A 23,062-nucleotide genomic window follows, 5' to 3' on the forward strand; every position below is an offset into this window, starting at 1 on the left:
TCTCATACGTATTTCAGTGCAGGCCTGCCAGTTTGCTTTATCTTGTGGACTTGCTCCTCCACTTTGAGGGCAATGGATGGGTCCTCGAATCTTGCTCTCAGTCCTAGGAGGAAGAGATGGGGGTCTTCCAGCTTGGGTGCTTGCTCATTATATAAATTATTCAGGCACTCGGATGCTTCTCTTTCCAAGCTGTACGTAATCACATCGACCATAGCAGCAGAGTTCGGATAGAAATAGGCACAGCGGTTCAAGTGAGAGCGCACTTGGTTGAGGAAGAAGATTAGCTTCTCTGGATCTCCATAGAAGGTTGCCCTGAGGGGTGGTGCCATCAATGGTTGCTGGCTTCCCCACTGTGGCTGTTGCACCCCCAACTGTTGCTGGCCTCCCCATGGCAGTTGCTGCATCCCCAATGGTTGCAAGCCTCCCAATGGTTACTGAACATTTGGGGGATGTTGCCACCCCCACGGCTGTTGCTGCATTGCCGGTGACTGTGGCATCCCCAATTGCTGTACGACTCCCACAGGTCTCAGCGATGGCTGTAGTGGCGCCCCCAGTTGCTGTAGGCCTCCCAATGGTTGCTGCATGGGCAGGGGCTGCTGCCATCCCCACTGCTGCTGTTGCAGGGGGTTGTGATCTCCCCAATTGCTGTGGGCCCCCTTGCGGTCCCGGAGGGAGTTGTTGCTGGATCCCCATTGGTTGCTGTACATTCGGGGGCGGCAGCCATCCCCACTGCTGCTGCTGTACTTCAAATGATTGCTGACCTGGCGGCTGCATCACCCCCGGTTGTTGCAAAGCCCCCATCTGCTGCTGCATATTTGGGGGCTGCAACCACCCCCAGCTCGGTTGCTGTTCTGGCAAAGGCTGCTGGCCCCCCAACTGTGGGGGCTGTAGCATCCCCCATTGCTGTATGGGCCCTGGGCTGGGTGGTTGATAAGCGCATTAATCCAGAGATTGGCTGTCCCAGCGATGGCTCGGGCTCTTATCTCAGTCGTGATCTGGGCTTTTGGAGGGGCAATGACTGGAGCTAACTCTGTGGGTCTGGAGGGCCTGGTAGGTGGTTTCGAGGATGGGAAGGCTGCCTGGTCTGCACAGGTGGGACTAGGGGTTCCCCTTGTCAGGAGCTGGTGGCTGCCTCGCCAATCATCATGATTGCTAGCATATGGGGAACGGGAAAGTTGTTCCTCACTTCTCATCTCTAGCTCCTCGAATCTTTCCACCAATTTCTCCACTCACTGACTATTGGTTGCGGACAGGTAACTTCCACTCATTTGAGTCCTCAGTAGTAGACGATTTTGTAGTTTTCCACCGGTCTGGGGAATGCGACGTGTCAGAATCCCTTCTTAGCAGCTCCACCTCCCCTGCCTTTGAAGCACTTGCGGGTGGCAAGGCCGTCTCGAGGTGTCTGGTGTCTTTGCTGGGTAGCATTCATTCCGACAACCAGGTCAGCTGTCCTTGCAGCTTGGGCTTTGTCCCCAGCTGGGGAGGCCTGAAAAAGTTCTTTCTCCACTGGCTTGCTGGCTGACACTCCCTTTTCTGGGGTAGCAGCCGCTGCCGGGGTGCTGGTTTCAGGTGTTCTCTCTTTCTCCATGCTGAGATCTTCCCCGAATCTTTGTAGGCTTATCCCTCGATTCTAGGGACAGCAACGGGCTCGGGACCCCAAGATAGTTAGGAAAAGGTTTGAGTTTTTGGCTTAATGTCATGGTTCCGACAGATGAAACTCTTCAAAAGAACTTTGAGGCATTGTTTACCTTAAAGAATCTTTATTCGAGAAGCATAATATCGACATTTACATAGTTGAAGCCAAAAACTGAATTCCTCTCCCCTGGGCACATAGTATCAAAGCAAAATTTCCTTCTCCAATCTGGGCTCTAGTTGCCCAGAGTTGCTGCTGTGAAACAGCTAAAAATATATGTCAGAACATATAAAATTAAGTAAAACAATACTTTGACTTATTTTCATTTGAAGGCATAGTTTAATTGCATCATTGGATGTATAGAGGATCTGTATAACTTCAATAATCTCATTTATAACAGATTTTAATATCTTTCCATCACACTTGAATCTTATTTGTCTCTGTTCTCTTTTACTAATGAGATCCTATGTTAAGTTTAAATGTTGTGATTTCTCCCACTTTTTAAAAATACATCTCATCTTTATTTTCTTCTTCTTTTTCCTCCTCTATTGACATTTCTGATTCAGGTGCATTTCCTTCTTTGTATTCTTACTTGAAGTTGGAAAGATGTTTTAAGTCATCATTTGTCCTTTTGATTGTCTAAGACTTTCATCCTTTCATTTTTCTTTGGTTAACATAATAGCTTGTTTTAAAACTGACTTGGATGTCTTCCTGTTTAAAACTTTGGAAAGTTTTTTGGTTGATTGCATTTCTCCATTTTTTGTTATTTAATGATTTTAATGTCCATCAAGTAATACACAGCCTATGTTTAAGTTGCTTGAAACAGTGTTAGCAATAAACAGTTGTCTTGACCTATTTCTTGCATTATCACATTTGTCCGTTTTAAATATTCCTATAATTACAGGTTTTACCACTTCTCCAAATTCTGCATTTCAGTTACCTATCACTATATCCTTCCTTGATGTTGTATTTAGCACTTCTTGCACTGTGCCATAGTGCCATATTTGTAACAGGCAAATATACTAGCATTACAATGATGTTCAAAGAACTCACATAAGTCATTGAAGTTTCTTCCCCTGAGAAGATCTAAAGTGATAGATAATATTTTTATTTTTGAGAGTTTGATTTTTCCTGGCAGTAATTAGAATGGAAATGCAAGAGAATGGTAGAATATGTATTGTGGACACTGCACTTTGAAATATATAAGAGAATAGTAGTATTATATATTTATTTTACTATTAAATTTATATACTGCATATCTCACTTTGAGGGGCTACTTTAGGTGGCTATATAGCCAAAAATTACAACCCAAATGAAACTTCTGGAGGAATTGTTTTTGTGTCAGTAATTGAGATGGAAATGAGATACAGTCCAATTTTTAAAAATATGATCTAGGATTGGCAACAATATATTTGGCAAAAGCACTTTAGATAGTACCCCCAAAGGTCAGAAAGAATACATTAAGAAAAACAGAATATACCGGTAACCTGCAACTTGTGCTAAAACAGAGAAAGTTGTGATTAATCCTGATGTAATTCTAAATTACTTAGGATTAATTTAACTCTATTTAAGTGATTCTTATTTTTGGATTTAGCAACACAATCTACTGCTTGCAATTCTCTTTCAGGATTATAAACAAAATACAGTTCGAAGGTTTACCCTGAAATAAATAACCAAATACCATTTTTAAAAATTAATTTCCTGCAGAAGTCAATTAGAAGGGGAAAGTGGATATTGAAATAATACTGTATAAATAATGCAGTTTTGCTTTAAATTAAGATTTTTATTTTATCTTGATGAGATGCTGAAGAAAAAATAGGATGCGTAGGGAATGGGCAAAGATACAAATCCTATAATGTTATATATAAGGGATGGAACTTGAGTACATTTTTACAAAATCTTGGTTTGTTGATGACATCCCTGAGTGTATAGCACAATAATATAACAGTTGAATGTGGAATTATATAAACTGTCAGCAACAAATTTCTGTATTATCAATAAAGAAAACTGCCTTGTGTCACAGCCCAGGAAGGCTGTTAGAAAATCAGTAAATCTTCAGTAAATCTTGCTAAATATGAGAATTGTGGTGTTAAAAATTACTTTAAATCAAGGCAACTGGTGGAAGTAGCATCAATGCAAGAAAGAGAATAAAGCTCTGAAGCTTGTGAGACTTTTTCTGTCTTAAGATATCCAGATTTCCTATATTAAGATATCCAAAAGGTGCTCCACATCATGAAAATGTAAAAGATAAAGTAAGATAACCTTTATTGCCATTTTTTTACTGTGGGCACAACGACATACATCAAAAATGAAATTTAGTTGCCCGCTCTCAAAGTGGAACACATACATGACACACACCTAACCATACTATATACACATATGTGTAGATCCAGACCCCTACATATACATAACAAATAAATATTAAATACTGTCCATCTTGAATAAAATAATGGAAGGAGGAAGCTTGAGAGTTCACAAGGTTAATGCTGAATGGAATAAAACTACAGCTGAATCGATGTTCTGCTGTGGATACCACGGAGCCCCCTCCTCCCAGAAGGCAACAATGAAAACAGGTCGTGAAGAGGATGTGCAGTGTCCCAGATAATCTTACGGACCCTGCTCAAGCAGCGTTTCATTGCTATGTCCTGGATGGAGGGGAGGGAACTGCCAATGATCTTTTCAGCCATCCTCACCACTCTGCACCACCTTCCTATCTGAAGCAGTGAGGCTTCCAAACCAGACTGTGATGCTGTATGACAGGATGCTCTCGATCGTTCCCCTGTAGAAAGTGGTCAGGACAGGGGAAGGAAGGTGTGCTTTTCTCATGTGACGCAGAAAATGCAGGCGCTGCTATGCCCACTTCACCAGTTTCTCACTGTCGAGCGACCAACCCAGCCTACTCGTTAGCTGCACACCCAGGAATTTGATGCTGGTAACTATCTCCACAGGTGAATCATTTATGCACAGAGAAGTGTGGCTGTGCCTGCTTTTTCTGAAATCAACAATGATCTCTTTGTTTTTTTCGGTATTTAAAACAAGGCTGTTTTCCTTACACCTGTTCACCAACCCCTCAACCTCCTTGCGGTAAGCTTCCACCTTGTCATCATGAATAAGACCCACTACTGTTGTATCATCTGCAAACTTCACAATATGGTTGGTGGCAAATCTAGCACAACAGTCATGAGTCAACAGGGTGAACAGCAGCTGACTTAGGACACAGCCGTGAGGAGAAACTCTGCTTAAAAAAATGTTATTAGAGGTATTTGTTCCAACTCGCACATATTGGGGCCTGTTGGTAAGAAAATCAAGAATCCAGTTGCACAAAGGTGTTTAAGTCTAAAAGACCCAGTTTGTCTACTAGATGCAGGAGAATGATTGTGCTAAACGCCGAACTGAAGTTGACAAACAAATGCACGTGAGTATATCTTTCCTCTAAGTGCTTCAAGCTCAGATGGAGAACAGAAGAAATAGCATCCTCCATGGAATGATTTGGTCGGTAGGCAAACTGAAGCGGGTCAAATGCTGGTGGGAGGCTGGATACGATAATGTTTTTGTCAGCTTCTCAAAGCATTTCATAATGGTGGATGTCAGTGCAACCAGACGGTAATCATTGAGGCCTGTAATTGTGGACTTTTTTTGGCACTGGCAAGATGATGGCCATCTGAAAGCATGATGGGACCACTGCCTGCTGCATTGAGAGATTGAAAATATCTGTGAGCACACAAGGCAGCTCATCTGCGCATTCCCTAAGGACATGTCCAGGGATGTTATCTGGGCCTGCTGCTTTCCAAATGTTAACTTTCTGCAGTGTCTTCTGGACAGAGGTGACATCAAAGCTTAGCACTTGCTTGTCAGGATGGGGCACAGCTTTCCTAGCAGGAGTGCTATTTGATGCCTCAAATGTTCAAAAAATGGTATTCAGTTTGTTTAGGAAGTCTGTGTCATCCTTGCATCTTGATGGAGTCGCCTTGTAATCCGTAATGGCCTGGATCCCTTGCTACATTCGCCTGGTGTTTGTTGGGTCCTGAAAAAAGTTCTGAATTTTCTGGCACTTGCTTTGCACTTTTTAGGACACTTTTCAGATTTGCTCTGGCTGGTCTAAGTGCCAGCATGTCACCAGATTTAAAAGCCACATTCCAGCTTTCAGCATCTTGCGGACTTCATAAGTCAACCATGGTTTTTCATTTGCCCTCACAACATTGCTTTTCAAGACACAGACATCTTCTATGCACCTTTGGATATATGCAGACACTGTGGTGGCATACTCCTCAACATTTGCATGTTGGTTATCAGTAGCTGCTTCCTTAAACATGCCCCAATCTGCACTCAAAGCAGTCTTGTAATACTTCTATAGCTCCCTCTGTCCAAACCCTCACCTGCTTTACTGTAGGTTTCACTCTGACTAATAAAGGTTTATGTGGTGGAATAAGGAGCACTGAGAGATGGTCAGAAGAGCCCAGGTGAGGGCAGGGGTTAGCTTTGAAAGCCGCCTTGATGTTAGAATAAGCAAGATCCAGTGTATTGTCCCCTCTGGTTGCAAAGTCCACATATTGATGGAAATGTGGCAGGGTAGCTTTCAAATCCACTTGGTTAAAGTCTCCCACTGCAATAAATGTGCCCTCTGGGTGAGTAGTTTGTAAGTCACTGATGGTATGACAGAGAGCCTTCAGGGCCTTCAGATTTCCTATATTAAGATATCCAAAAGTTGCTCCACATCATGAAAATGTAATGAGTCTCGTATTTATTACTAGAACATTAGTGTGGTTCTCTCTTCAAAATGGTAGGTTATCATAAAATACCATCAATTTTTGATAGTTGTATTTGGGGGGCGGTGCTGCCCAGACCACCAAAAAGGACTGAGAAACTCCCTTAGGGTTCATATTTCCTACTTTTGGAAAACTATACAAATCAAGTGATACACAGTTTCAAAATTGTCCTTTCAATATGCTACTATCCCGTGTCTTTTCTATTTGAGAGTGATAAGTGGGCAGAGCAGTGATGTGATCTCAGTCACATTAAAGGTAAAGGTAAAGGTTCCGCTGCACATGCGTGCTAGTCGTTTCCGACTCTAGGGGCCAGTGCTCATCTCTGTTTCAAAGCCGAAGAGCCAGCGTTTGTCCGAGGACGTCTCCGTGGTCATGTGGCCAGCATGACTAGACGCCAAAGGCGCACGGAACAGTTACCTTCCCACCGTAGTGTTCCCTATTTTTCTACTTGCATTTTTACATGCTTTCGAACTGCTAGGTTGGCAGAAGCTGGGATGAGTAACAAGCGCTCACTCTGTTACACGGCACTCGGGATTCGACCCACCAAGCCACTGACCATCTGATTGACAAGCTCAGCGTCCTAACCCACTGAGCCACCATGTCCCTTTCAGTCACATTGGCAGGGCTAAATTTTTTATGTATTTCAGGATTATTATTTTTTTACAAAAAGCAAATGATTGTCTTAAACCTGGTAAAAGGTTCAGGAATCAGCATTAATCTTTTAAACTTCTCAAAATCTGAAAAAAAATTAGGAATGGGAAGATGAATAACGAGTACTTTAAGCCTAATTTGCCACCTACCATAACTCTAATCTTCTAATAATGGAAGAAAAAAAAGACAAATTTTAGTTCTATCTGGGATCCTGGGAGACCACATGCAGCCTATATGCTTAGGTTTCCACACAGATCAGCTATATGTCTATGATGTATGTCAAGAACACAGAGTGGGACTAATTTACTGACAAAAAAATGTCTATAAACAGGTGCAAGGGCTATCTTGGATGAATGGGTGGGTCAATAATACTTTGCCCCATAGTCTGTGACTTTCATTTCTGCCTCTTTGGAACTCACAGACTTAATGAAACTAAAAACTTACTCCCAGTTTCAGTATCATTATGTGAGACTTAAAGCTGAAAATAGGTGACTGGGGAGTTGGGTGGTATTTGAAGGCCACCTTTGATCTATGGATGACTGTGATTGATATAGGTGAACAAATGTATGTTGCAACCAGTATATGTAGTGATCAAATTCATCCATCCATGAGTCATACATGAATTACTGCAAAATCACAGATGAGTAAACTTAAGGTATAAGTATTCTTTTGTTTTGGTTCAGTTTTGCTTAGTTCTATTGAACTCCACTCGAGCCATTCTCCTTTTTATTGTCCAACTATGATAGACATAATTTCTTAAAAGCATCTATAGTGATGCTTATGTTTAATTAAAATAAATTTTCCTTTAAGGTTCGATTAAAACTTCAAGAAATTAAATATACCCCTGATTTTAAAACTTGATAACTGTCAGCTTTGAAATGAAAAATCTTTCCTAGGTGCATTTTGTATTTGCCTGTGGTACCTAGAAATATGCCAAAATCTATTGAAAGGGAAATTTGAAATTATTATTGAAAGAGAAATTATTTAAGCGAAAGGAAAATTTCATTTTAAAGTGTTCATTATTTATTTTATTTTTTTATTTTTATTTTAATCCCATTTATATCCCGCCCTTCGGCTTACAATCTAAGCACAAATTAAATGTGCTTAGCAATAGCCTTCATTCTATGTATATGCCTGCTTATTAGGGCTTTCCCCCCCCCCCCCAGAGGCATTATTACAAAGTCAGCTTAATTGCCCCCAACAATCTGGGTCCTCATTTTACCTACCTCGGAAGGATGGAAGGCTGAGTCAACCTTGAGCCTGGTGGGACTCGAACCTGCACTAATTGCAGGCAGCTGGTGTTACTTAAGGAGGCATTAGCCCACTGCTCCATCCTTGCTCTATCTTTTCACATTTGGAAATTATTCCATATGAATGTTTTGCCTAATAAGTATTTAAAACCAAATATTTTGATGTAGAAATTCCAAACTACCTTTTCTCACTGCTCCTGCTGTTTGGTGCAGCTTCTCAGTACCTTGTGTTGAATGCAGTTTTGTGACTTCAGTATAATGAAGAGAGGGAGACGGAAGGGAGAGATTAGAGTTTACAGTATTATTTTCCAAGGTTTATGTTGTGAGATTCCCACTTCATTAAGGTTTTTTGCTTCTTTCTGAAATATAATTTCCAGAAACTGTCTCAAACAGTACTCTTAGAACATATATTTTAAACTATATAGGCATAAAATTATATTCTGAAACTTGAAATGTAAAATCAAAAGTTTCAACATGAGTCAGAGTAATACATCTCTAGTTGTTAAATTACAAGACCATAGGAAATAAAATTGTTTTTAAGTTGCTAAGTATCCAGAATACTAAATGGTTTCTGTTTTGCTCCAGAAGCCATTTTAGGTAACTTAAACTTATTCAATTGTTTACAATCTAAGGAAGAAGCCCAACAAGAATGTAAAGAATCGTTTTCCAGTATTGACAGTACTGAACATCACATACCTACAGTGAGGGGGGAAATTATTTGATTCCCTGCTGATTTTGTATGTTTGCCCACTGACAAAGAAATGATCAGTCTATAATTTTAATGGAAGGTTTATTTTAACAGTGAGAGACAGACTAGTAACAAAAAAATTCAGAAAAACGCATTTCAAAAAAAGTTATAAATTGATTTCCATTTTAATGAGTGAAATAAGTATTTGACCCCTTTGCAAAACATGACAATATTTGGTGGTAAAACCCTTCTTGGCAATCACAGAGGCCAGACATTTCTTGTAGTTGGCCATCATGTTTGCACACATCTCAGGAGGGATTGTGTCCCACTCCTCTTTGCAGATCCTCTCCAAGTCATTAAGGTTTCAAGGCTGACATGTGGCAACTCGAATCTTCAGTTCCATCCACAGATTTTCTATGGGATTACGGTCTGGAGACTGGCTAGGCCACTCCAGGACCTTAATGTGCTTCTTCTTGAGCCACTCCTTTGTTGCTTTGGCCATGTGTTTTGGATCATTGTCATGCTGGAATACCTATCCACGACCCATTTTCAATGCCCTGGCTGAGGGAAGGAGGTTCTCACCTAAGATTTGACAGTACGTGGCCCTGTCCATTGTCCCTTTGATGTGGTGAAGTCCTGTACCCTTAGCAGAAAAACAGCCCTAAAGCATTATGTTTCCATCTCCGTGTTTGACAGTGGGGATGGTGTTCTTGGGTTCATAGGCATCATTTCTCCTCCTCCAAACACAGCGAGGTGATGCCAAAGAGCTTGATTTTGGCCTCATCTGACCACAACACTTTCACCCAGTTCTCTGAATAATTCAGATGTTCATTGGCAAACTTCAGACGGGCCTGTACATGTGCTTTTTTGAGCAGGGGGACCTTGTGGGTGCTGTAGGATTTCAGTCCTTCACAGCTTAATGTGTTTACAATTGTTTTCTTAGTGACTATGATCCCAGCTGCTTTGAGATTGACAAGATCCTCCCTGATAGTTCTGGGCTAATTCCTCACCATTCTCATGATAATTGAAACCACAAGGTGAGATCCCAGACCGAGGGAGATTGAAGTTATTTTTTGTTTCTTCCATTTGTGAATAATCACACCAACTGTTGTCACCTTCTCACCAAGCTGCTTGGCGATAGTCTTGTAGTCCATTCCAGCCTTTTGTAGGTCTACAATCTTGTCCCTGACATCCTTGGACAGCTCTTTGGTTTTGGCCATGGTGGAGAGTTTGGAATCTGATTGATTGATTGCTTCTGTGGACAGGTGCGTTTTATACAGGTAACAAGCTGAGATTAAGAGCACTCCCTTTAAGAGAGTACTTCTAATCTCAGTTCTGTTACCTTTATAAAGACATCTGGGAGCCAGAAATCTTGCTGATTGACAGGGGATCAAATACTTATTTCACTCATTAAAATGCAAATCTGTAACTTTTTTGAAATGCATTTTTCTGGATTTTGTTGTTGTTGTTATTCTGTTTTTCACTGTTAAAATAAACCTACCATTAAAATTATAGACTAATCATTTCTTTGTCAGCGGGCAAACATACAAAATCAGCAGGGGATCAAAATAAGAAGTCAGGATATATTCATAAATATTGGTAATGAAGTTGCCATTTGATACTGGTAACAGGGAAATGGAATAATATATCACTGATCTCTAAGGTGCCTTAAATGAATATATTTTTTTTTGCTAAACTGTGTAATTGTGTTTTATTGTCAGAATATGTAATATAAAACTCAATGGCTCCCTAAATGGAGATCACACTGCAGTATATGCTTATTGGGGAGCAGGGAGAAGATCAGTAGTCAACCATTCCATCTCTCAAAGGTCCCAAACCCAGGCCTGAGCCCAACACAAAAACAGATATGTCAGGATCAAGGAAACCTGGTTTATTCAGGCACACTTTGGCGTATAAAGTGCAAAGCAATTGCAAAACAAAGTGCTGGGAGCTACTGCCTCTCAGCACGCTAAATAAACAGATCCCGCCCAGATCCACCCCACATCCACCTAACCAGCATCCGGAGCAATGATTGTGAGCACCCAGTTCACAGCAGCAGTCCTCTGCCTCCAGCAAGCAGCTTGGCTCAGTTCCCTAGTAGCAAGGCAAGTGAGGTTCAAATTCCCTGCTGTTTTCTGTGCGGGATCAGCTGTGCAATGGACCGCCGAACAGCTGAGCCGGCAAACCCGGAAGTCCTGGCTGGCAGCCATTCACTGGCATGCTGGTCAGGCAGCAGCCGGCTGCCAGCCGCCTGACCACGATCACCTCTCAACTGAGCACCAGCCATCAGAGACAGCTACAAGGGGGATGGCTGTCACTGCCGCTACCACCAGTCACTGCCGCCACCGTCACTCCGGCCGTCAACGAGACACTGCCCCCCCAGTTAGTGGCAAGCCCCGCAGGGCTTGGCACCATCATGTCAGGTAATCTATATGTCTAGAGGCAGATTTTCAATTAGCTATCACCACTCCCCTAACAATTATGTCATCCCTCTATGAACCTGTAAGAACAGATGCAATCAATACCCTATAGTTGCAAAACAATAGCAGAGGAATGAATGGATGGAGAAAAATAATTTAAAAAATTGGTCATAGAATGACTAGCAACCTTAGTTTCCTTAGAAAATTTGAGCACACTTGCTAGACAAGTGTCCAAAAGCATCTTTAGATTTACAGTACATGGATTAGCTAATGTCTTACTTAAATTGAAATGAAAAGAACAAAAAATAGTTTGATCAGGGCTGTGCACAGCTGAAAATGTTACATCAGACTGCAAATAGAAAGATTAAACAATCTCCCGAGGACCAATATTTTCCCTATTGAACTTAAACGCTCATAAGTCCTTCCTAAAAAAGGAGAAAAAACTGGCAACAAAAGAGACATGCAGAAATTAATTCACTCCATCAAGAAGAGAGATTTCTTTCACTTCTGGCAAATTACCAGAGGAGTAATTCACTTCCCTTCTACTCCTAGTCTGTCAATCAAGTGGAATTTTAAATGTGGCAGTATTTTACATGGACTCTGGTAGTAACACAAATGAGAATGAGATAAATCTGGCCCAGGAGTGAAATTGGTGTCCTGTCTTCATGCAAGAAGTAAGCCATTGCTCAAGGTGTGAACAAAGCTGTAGCTGTTGATTGTTTTTTGCCTGAAATAATAATAAAGAACTCCAATTAGAATTAGTATCTCTAGCTGACCAGATTGGTATATTCCAAAATACAGGGCTGGCAATAATAACAATACTCATTTATAAAAAGGGAAATAGAATGATCTTTGCAATTATAAGTCTTTGAGTTCCCCTGAAGGTTAGCAAATTATGTGCTAAATATTTAAACCATAAACACTAATACTGGACAGTGACAAAACAGGTAGGATTCAGAGAAGGGAGGTTAACAAAGATCATGTTCTTATCATCTTTTACAAAAATATACCTACAAAAAAAACTTTGTGGCCTTTATAGATTTTAAACATGCCTTTAACCCAATTTCAAGAAATACCCTAAACCACGGGTCAACAACCCGCGGCTCTAGAGCCACATGTGGCTCTTTCAGCCTTCTACTGCAGCTCCCAGTCCTCTTCCACCATTTGCAGAGAGAGAGACAGAGAGAGGCACTTGTGCTTTCCTTCTCTCTCTCTCTCTCTCTCACACACACACACAAACACACACTTTTACTTACTTAGTGGGGGAAGAGGACTGGCAGACCAAGGGCAGGAGAGAGCCAGCCCAATAAGAATGTGTGTCAGCTTGTCGGAGAACAGCGTGAGGCCAGCTGGCCAGGTGAGCAGAAGATCGGAGAGAGGGAGAGGGGGAGAAGAGAGAGAAAGAGGGAGACGAAAGAGAGACAGGGAGAAAGAGAGAGAAAGGGGGAGAGGAAAGAGAGAGAGAGAATATGAATGTATGTTGTCCTTACTGGACTTTTAGTAAAGAACGTTTAATGAAATATTTTGATTTTTTTTAAATTAAGAGATGAGGGATGGGGATAATTATGCGGTATTTAAAGATGGTAGACAAGCTACTGAAATTATTTTCACCTGTTGGGATGAAGGAGAAAGGTGTTTTTTTCCCCTCTTTCTCCGGCATAAAAATTTGTTTTCTTCGTAGCAGTTCATTGATTTCATAAATGCAACACACTATACTTTTTTTATACATAGCATAAAGGTAAAAAAGGGACGTGGTGGCTCAGTGGGTTAGGACGCTGAGCTTGTGTCGATCAGAAGGTTGGCAGTTTGGCGGGTTGAATCCCGAGTGCCGCGTAACAGAGTGAGCGCCTGTTACTCGTCCCAGCTTCTGCCAACCTAGCAGTTCAAAAGCACATAAAAATGCAAGTAGAAAATTAGGGACCACTACGGTGGGAAGGTAACAGCGTTCCGTGCGCCTTTGGCATCTAGTCATGCCAGCCACATGACCACGGAGACGTCCTCGGACAAATGCTGGCTCTTCGGCTTTGAAACGGTGATGAGCACCGGCTCCTAGAGTTGGAAACGACTAGCACACATGTGTGGGGGAACCTTTAGCTTTACCTTAAAGGTAAAAAAGGATATATGTAGTATTATCTTCATTTTAGATGTCAAAAGGGTTTTGTGGCTCCCAATATTTTCTTTTCTGAGAGAAACGGGTCCAAGTGGCTCTTTGAGTGTTTAATGTTGCCAACCCCTGCCCTAAACAATAATATTGCAAAAATGTCAAATCCAGTTTAAACCTCCGGCTGTCTGTATGATTAGCCATAATAATCTGGATAATGGACATTGTAGTACCTGGAGACAGCAGAATAGAAGATAAGATCTGGAGAAAACCACAAATTACAAAGACCTGTAAGTTGAAAAAAAGTTGCAAAAGATAGTGCCAATAGCATAGGCACCTTGGGTGCAATCCCAAAACATCTGGAGCAGAACCTGAACATCATTGGCATAACAAAAACACCAGTCCAGTGCAAAAGGCAGCTTTAATTGGAACAGCTTACATCCTGCAATGTATCTTTAATACCATTAAACAACACCTACCTGGTCCAGGTCTGTGGGAAGGGCTCAGTACAGGCAGTCTTAAACTTACAACCAGTGGTGGGATTCAAATAGGTGAACAACTAGTTCTCTCTGTGGATGCCGCTTCCAGAAGTCCATTCTGGGCCTGGGCAACAAAAAATTAGCTACCGGTTCTGCCAAACTGGTGCAAACTGGCTGAATCCCACCACCGTTCATTTAGTGACCGTTCAAAGTTACAGCGACACCGAAAAAAGTGACTTATGACCATTTTTCACACTTAGAACCATTGCAGCATCCTCATGGTGATGTGATCAAAATTCGGACACTTGACAACTGGCATGTATTTACGATGATTGCAGTGTCCCAGGGTCATGTGAGCCCCTTTTGTGACCTTCTGACAAGCAAAGTTAATGGGGAAGGCTGATTCACTTAATAACCATCTTACTAACCTCACAACTGCAGTGACTCACTTGATAACTGTGGCAAGAAAACTGTAAAATGGGGCAAAACTTAACAAATGTCTCGCTTCATAGCAGAAATTTTGGGCTCAATTGTGGTCTTAAGTCAAGGACTACCTGTAGATGGACAAAAATGCCAGATCCAGTCTAAACATCTGTCTGACCGACCAGCAATAATAACAACCCCTCCATGGAAACATCATGGGGGAGGGGGCTTGTGATGCTCTGATAAAGCTGAGATCTGTGTTGGCAGTAGTGTATTCTATCAGAAGAGTCACCCATCCCAGACAGGTTTTAGCAGAAAAGCCAGACTAAGTATATCTGAGAACTTATTTAATAGTAGTAAAACAGAAGAAGAATCCTGTACTAGATAGCTTATTGCCTGCGTCAGATGTTAAGAGTTCCAAGGCATCTGTTGGTAAGGGGAATGGGACTCGAGAACTATGACTGGGGAATCTGGGCCTAGCTTTGTAGGATTACTGAAAGAACAGCAATGCAGACAAAAGTATACTGTATTTGAAAATTACACCATTATCATTTGCAATGATAAACTGGAACCAACTAACCCGGCCTACTTAAAATGAATGTTTGAACTGTGGAAAAGAATTTATGCATACTCAAATGTCATTGAACAAAATTTAGCAGGTAAAAGGAGATTCATTACAGAAATAAAATATCAAAGGATGCAGGAGAGGAAGAGAATGTGAACTGTGAAAATGGATGGCCCAGATAACCACTATTCAAAATATAGAGGAAAAAGCTAATGTGCATGACAGAATTTTTTTTATTTTTTATTTAATTCCATTTATATCCCGCCCTTCTCCGAAGACTCAGGGCGGCTTACAAGCTTAGCAGTAGCCTTCATTCTATGTATATGCCTGCTTATTAGGGCTTTCACACACACCCCAAGCGGCATTATTACAAAGTCAGCTTAATTGCCCCCAACAATCTGGGTCCTCATTTTACCTACCTCGGAAGGATGGAAGGCTGAGTCAACCTTGAGCCTGGTGGGCTCAGAAGGAGTAATAAAAAAAACAAGCCAGGTCTACACTGACACAACCTGTGAAGTGACCCCCCTCACAAGGAAAAAAAATGGAAGATTATGGCATATGCAGAATTATCAGCAGAAAGACAAGACTTCCAGCACTGAAAGTTAGTGTCCCAAAAGAGACCTAGTACGTATAATGATGGAAGTGAATAAGTACAGACGTGGCAGTTAAGAAGAAATGGGTATTGAAATTAGAAAACCAAAAGCAAAATCATATTTAAGTGGAAGATCAGACTGAAGGACAAGATAAAGAAATTAAGATCAGATGCAAATATTTTAAATTACACAAAAAAGCAAAAATTGAAGAATGTAAGAATCAAGAATTAGCACCAATTTTGGCTGCTCAAGAGCACACTATTGGAACTAATGCAATCAAGGCCAGAACTGAAAATTCATCAAATGATTCAAAGTGCAGATTGTGTAAAGAAGAAGAAGTTTAGAAACAACACAACACAGTTGCCAAAATCATTCACCAGAACATCTAAAAGTGATCATGTGCCACTAACAAAAAAAAATAGCGTGAAAAAATAATTGAAATGAGCAGGTTAAAATTTCCAAAAACAAGTTGACAAAGAATTGGAGAAAATCACAAAGTATCAAGATATGAAAGCCAGAATTGAATATTATGGCACAAGACAACTATGGTGGTCCCAATGGAAACACACAAAAAACCTGCATGGCACTTAGAAAATCAGTGCGTTGACAAAATTTCCAGCTGCCAATTACAAAAGGCCACGCTGTTTAGATCCACATATATACTATACATCATGAGATCTTAGGTTCTGGGGAAGAACTCAGTCTGTATGAAGGTCAACCCTACATGTTGGAATATGATTTCACATTATTGTGTATAATATAATGATAATAGGTCTCAATAGATTGAACAAAAATGCCAAATACAGTCTAAATATCTGGCTGACTAGGAGGTGACCAACCATAACTACAATAATAAAACTATGCATGGGCAACTTCTTTTTCTAATGCCAAAGTTATATGCCAACACAACTTTAAGAGTGAAGTATAAGCCTCAGGCTTTCCTCTGACACAATATTGTAAGTGTTCAGAAAGATATATTCTTCCCCCTCCACTCTTTATATGCCACTTCAGTGATGGCCCCATATTTTCATGCTACTAAACTAACATGGCACAAATTCCCGATACTCCTCTACATTGATGATGATGCTGGAATATCACAAACCTATTGGACTGAAAAGAGCAATGGTGGTGATATTTTATTGTTGCAAATGAAATCAAGTGGTATTTAATTTTCAGGAATCTAAAATCTTTGCCAAAACAGCCACTCAGCATTTCTCAACAGTAGAAGGCATAAAATAGAATGGATTTTTGCCTTTAAATCCTTTGGGTGTTTTTATGCACCACTTCAAATTTAATAGGCAGATTCTGCAATTGTGCTAGTTACCTTGTTTTTAGACTTTGTTCTCACATTACTGACTATACAGTAGCATTTTAGGCTTCTACTTATTAATATAGTGTACCTCATGTTATACTTTTATTATAAAGATTCTGTGCTATGATGGCATTTTATCTCATCAGTTTGATTGGACTTTCTTGTATTTTTAAAAATCTTGCTGCTCATTGACTAAATGTTACTACTACTACAATATTAATTCATTGTCAAAACTATTGCAGTTGTTATCTTGATTTAAACTGGAAAAATCTGAGCAAAAAAAATATCCCAGATACTGCCTTAGTCTTTCATTTTCATAAACAATTTTTTAAAGATACTTCACTGTAATTTATATTTGAACAATAAATCAACATATGAATTGACTCCTATGTATTATCTGAAAACATGCAATTCTGTATATATAAAAAAGCTCCTGGATGAAAAAAGTTGAATTAGTTTAGCAAAATATTCCCTATGTGAATTGCTGAAATGTGTAGCATTTAAATGAAAATACAGATATTGGTGAATTACAGATTTTTGCCTAAAGCAGATGTTATTTCCATAATGTATATTTATTCGGTTTGCATGTAGCATTGGCCTGCATTTTTTTAAAATATGAAATTATAATGGAAATGCTTATTGGCTATTGTAGAAGGCATAAGTGTTTTTAATTATAGCAACTATACTATGGAAAAAAATACTCTACTACCATTCCTAAACAGGTGTCACAAGATATGAAAGAATTAAAATTCCCAGAACCCCAGTCAATATGGAAATTTGATTTTGTTTTCTGGGATTTTTAGTGTCAATTTATATGGAGGACATCCCAGTGACGATCGATGGTTATTTTAAAATATTCAATATTGGAGTTGCAATAAGTAAAATCTTTGACTACAAACATTGCTGCTTAGATTTCTGCTATCTATGGTAATTACGTGTTTGCATTTTCAGTTCATAGCTGACAGTGGTGTTTTTAAAGTAATGAGTCATTACAAAAGCTGCCTATACCTCTCTCAGAGCAGGCTACAACAGTTCTGAAGTTAAACTTTGTGGATTTTAAAAGCACGTAGAAAACAGTATATTCCAAAACTGAAATTCTTTCATTGCTTTCCATCATTCCCACCATGAAATATCCCCTGAACTGCAAACTAACGAAAAAGCTCAATGTCTTGGATCAATTCTACATGGGGCTGCCCTTGAGGACCACTCGGAGGCTTCAACTGCTGCAGAATGCGGCCGCGCGAGTTGTGATGGGGGCTTCCCGATACTCCCATGTAACACCTCTACTCCGTGAGCTGCATTGGCTTCCGGTTGCCCTTCGGGTGAGATTCAAGGTGCTGGTGATGACAAGCCCTTAATGGCTTGGGTCCAGGTTATCTGAGGGAACACCTGCTGCCGGCATCAAGCTCCCTTCGTCCCGTGCGCTCCCACAGGGAGGGCCTTCTCAGGATACCACCGGTTAGGGAATGCCGGCGGGTTATTCCTAGGGGAAGAGCGTTCTCTGTGGGCGCGCCTACCCTCTGGAATGATTTACCCGTGGAACTTAGGACCGCCCCCGATCTGCGTTCGTTTCGCCGGGACCTGAAAACCTGGTTTTTCAATCTATCAGGCCTGGACTGAAGGGGTTTTAGCTTTTTTAAATGTTGTTTTAATTGGGCTTAATTAATTTAATGTATTTTAATCCTATATTATTTTTATATTGTATTTTATGCTGCCCTGTAAACTGCCCTGAGTCCTTCGGGAATAGGGCGGTATAGAAATTTAATAAAATAAAATAAATAAATAAATAAATAAAAGGCAGAAATTGTAATTTCTTTTGAAAGAGGCAGAATTCTATTATACTTAAGGGATAATAGTAATGCACATACTATCTTAAAAACACTGGAAGTTTTTAAGAAGAGACTGGACAGCCATTTGTCCGAAATGAGAAAGGGTATTCTGCCTGAGCAGGGGGTTGGACTAGATGACCTCCAAGGTCCCTTCCAACTTTGTTATTATTATTATACCTGGGGAAAAACAAATTGGCTAAATAGCACATTTAGAATTGTCTGTGGGTAAAGTCTCCTGAAATTCACAAATAGTAAACATTTTTTCTACTTATGAAATAATTAAACCAACGTAACAGTGGACATATGACAGGAAAAGATGTTTACTGACAAGTTGATTAGTGGGGAAACTTGATTTGAATTTGCATGTTTGAAGTGTTTAGGATGATCATGTTTTCTGGATGACTGTTCTTGATAGGTTTTCCATTTCTACACAACCTTTGTTTTAGATGTACAGTTGGACCTCCTTGAAAAGGATTCAGTGAAGCATTTTTAGTATGCTGTCTTTACTGTACTGTTAGAATACTCTTGCAACACATGTCATTGCTTGAGTATGCTTGAATAAATAAATGAATTAAGACTTCACCACTATTCGTAAGTAACTCTACAAAAAGGAATTTAAAGCGATGTGATTAGGTCAGAATATTTGACACTGAAACCTGTTATCTGTTAGAATATTCATAGATGATTTTTGTTGCATCTAGCAATTGTTTGGTATAACCTAGCAGTGGTTCGTCAGTAAGTCTTGTAGGCCAATAATCTGTCTTTGTTTTAACCAGATGTCTAAGAATAATATTCTAGGCAAAGAAATTCAGGACTATTCTTTCCTATACATGTTTTACACAATTAGTTTGATTTTTAAAACAAAGCACAGTAGCCAGACTGGAGCTTTGTCTTGTGAGAAAACAGTTGACAGCCAAAGATCTAAAAGTTAAGCAGCTATAAAACTTTTGGTAATATATCAAGCAGTGCTCTTGCTGCAAATAGCTGAGTTAATAGGGTGTTTCTTGGAAACATGTTGATTTAGCAATTTCGGTGCCAATTCTCTTTCGTGCATGTGTGTGTTTTGTATATACATGTTCACAAAAGCACAGTGTCTTTACTATAAGACACATGGAGATATTTGAGATAATACATTTATGATAAAATCTAGGATACCTTATTATTAAATGTGATTTTATTTTTGGCCCTTAATATTTAGTACTCTGTTGGTCACATGTTTAGTGTTTCCTTTTAAATTAATATATGGTCTAGTATAGACCACATGTCTTGGTACTAGTCAATGTACCTTTAATACATTACACTTATTAATATTATTTTTATTTCAATATCGTGTTTACATTATAGGTCACATCTCAAAGTTTGCAATATGTGGCTGATCTTGTCTGTGCTTTTAAACTAAATAGGATTGGGCCTGGTTAGTACTTGGATAGAATACCTCCGGGGAATCTCAGGGTTATAGTCTAGACTGGGAAGTTGAAAAACATTCCAGCAGAAGAAGACAGTGGCAAACAACTGGCTATTGCCAAGAAATTGCATGGATGTGTCCATGGATGTGTCCAAGAGCCTTGGTGGAGCAGTGGGCTAATGCCTCCTTAAGTAACACCAGCTGCCTGCAATTAGTGCAGGTTCGCATCCCACCAGGCTCAAGGTTGACTCAGCCTTCCATCCTTCCGAGGTAGGTAAAATGAGGACCCAGATTGTTGGGGGCAATTAAGCTGACTTTGTAATAATGCCGCTTGGGGTGTGTGTGAAAGCCCTAATAAGCAGGCATATGCATAGAATGAAGGCTACTGCTAAGCTTGTAAGCCGCCCTGAGTCTTCGGAGAAGGGCGGGATATAAATGGAATTAAAATAAATAAATAAATAAATGTAGTTAAAAAAATAAAATGTACTAAAATTGAGAAGGTAGGATTGAGCCTGCCCTATCAGAGTTGTCTTGTTGTAACCTGGTTGTTCTGATGTAGGTAGCACAATGTAAAGTTTATTGAAGATGATGGTGCCTTCATTGTAAATGGATAGAAATTTGATCAGTTTGGCTTGTTTTAATTACATTGGAATGATCTTTCAGTCAAATAGAAATTGAAAAGCTCCCATATGGACAGGCAAAAAGATCAAAGCAGAAGTTTTGCAAGTCTTACTTAGTGTTTATACTGCAAGCAACCCAGTACCTCAAATACTTTCAAAATATAGAAGAGTATTCATTTTGATGATTTCCCATCTGCAATCCTTGATGGTATATCTTGGAAGATCCCTCATAAGAAAAGACTGTCCATGTAGATATGGGACATAGAAACTCTTGCTCATGTTCTTTTGTGCTACCATCTGTCACAATTAATTTATTGTATTTTTATTACAAATGTAGCTGTGCTAGCCCCCTTGATGCAAAAAAACTCCAAATGCTCCAGATTGTATCCATGTAAAATATCAATTTGAAAAATTACCTGGCAAGTACCAACGTTCTACCTAATAGTATGCTGAATGCATACTATGCACCAAACTTATCTGGAGAAATATTTTAGGATTTTTATTATATTATGGATCTCATGGAAGTTGATTAGCATTGTGATGATAGCATTTAGATTGTGGCACTGACTTGCTATTTTAATAAAGAATTTGATAACTGCTTTGGTAAATTTTAGACTTAAATGTTCTAGTGCTTTAAATTTTAAAATATTAATATTACAGTACATTAAAATACAAGTATATTAAAATGGTATAGTACTTTTTTGGACATTTTACAGGTACAGTATGTAAATTATTGCTCTCTCAAAATATTCTGAAGATCACCACATAAATCAGTGTTGTGCCATGCGGCAGTTATAGGCATTATCACACACTAAAATTAAAAATTACTGAAATTATACAAGTTTTTCATATTTCATACCTGAAATCTTGCAGGATTGGGGCAGTAATGTCAACAAAGTGAAGCATATGATAAGCTGAAATGTAAAATATTTATTTCATCACACCGGAAACCAGTTGCAATATCCTCATGGATCTCATAAGGGTCTCTAACTCATTGGAATATTTCCTTAGGATGGATGGATGGATGGATGGATGGATGGATAGGTAGATAGATAGATAGATAGATAGATAGATAGATAGGGAGAGAGAGAGAGAGAGAGAGAGAGATGACAGACAGACAACCTAAGTCAGGGGTGTCAAACTCAATTTCATTGAGGGCCGCATCAGCACTGCAGTTGCCCTCAGGGGGCCGGGTGGGTATGGCCAGGGTGGGCGTGGCTAGAGTGCGTATGGCCTACTGGGTGGGCGTGGCCAGCTCTACATCGTTCGCATCAAGGGTGCCTATGGGGGCCTGGGCAGCAGTGGGACAGATCTGAGGGTCTCTGGCAGAAGGAGGGTCTCTGGGCCAGGGCCAAGGCAGTGGGGGCCGTTCCCTCACTGTTTCCAGGATGGCTTTGCGGGCCGCATGAAACCACTTCGCGGGCCGGATCTGGCCCCCGGGCCTTGTGTTTAACATGTCTGACCTACGTTATCACAATTGATTTGGACTACAACTTCCAAAATCCCTAGTGCTCACTTGAGAATCTGGAAGTTGCTCTCAGAGTCATCTGCAAGTGGAATATTCTTGTCTAATAGATGCAGGAATTTGTAGGTAATCAGCTTCAATCATATAACAGTTTTCTATACCACAGAGGGACCACTGAAAATAATAGCTTTTCCATAATCACGACAAAATAAAACTGAGCTTGCATTTGCTCTGATGCTGTTGAATTCTGTTTCTTTGGCAGGCAAAACGAAGATTGGAACTAGAAGAACCTGGACAGCAATTTCTACCTGAAGGATTGAGAACTCCAAAGGGAAAAGGCAGAGCGGCAACAAGAAGTCCAGAGAGTCCAAAAAGTAAGAATACCTGTGCATAACTACATAAACTGCATTTAGTTTCTTACACCCTGTTCTTGGGTAAATTGAAGCTTGTGAGTGAAAAGTAGTTAATTTTGTTTGCAGAAGAGGAATCAAAGCTCTAACAGACGCTGAAGTTTTAGCCATGAAAACTAGTCAAACTAAGTACAGGTAGTCCTTGACTTACAACCATTTTATTTAGTGACTATTCAAATTTACAATGCTATTTATCTTTATTAGACTTATATACCACCCTTCTCCCGTAGGACTCAGGGCGGTTTACAAGGTTTTTAAAATAACAATGCAACAATTACAAAAATTAAGAACAGTTAAAACAATTACATTTAGACCTTGAATAAATATAAAACCCCAATCAAAATACAATTTAAAAAGATACTTATGACTGCTTTTCACACTTGAGGGCTGTTGCAGCATCCCCATGGTCACATGAACAAAATTCAGATGCTTGGCAACTGGTTCATTTCTAT

General features: G+C 39.9%; 1 protein-coding gene across 1 annotated transcript in view; it reads left to right on the top strand.

The window, feature by feature from the left end:
* Positions 1 to 23,062, top strand: part of E2F3 (E2F transcription factor 3) — a gene marked incomplete at both ends in the record, with an annotated part of 49,620 nt that overhangs the window by 16,782 nt on the left and 9,776 nt on the right. Inside the window, 1 exon segment of the mRNA XM_083359508.1 lies at positions 22,463 to 22,574. Within this exon segment, the coding sequence (XP_083215634.1) occupies positions 22,463 to 22,574 (112 nt within the window).

This window comes from Vipera ursinii, assembly GCF_947247035.1.
Source record: "Vipera ursinii genome assembly, chromosome: 3".
Taxonomy (NCBI): Eukaryota; Metazoa; Chordata; class Lepidosauria; order Squamata; family Viperidae; genus Vipera; species Vipera ursinii.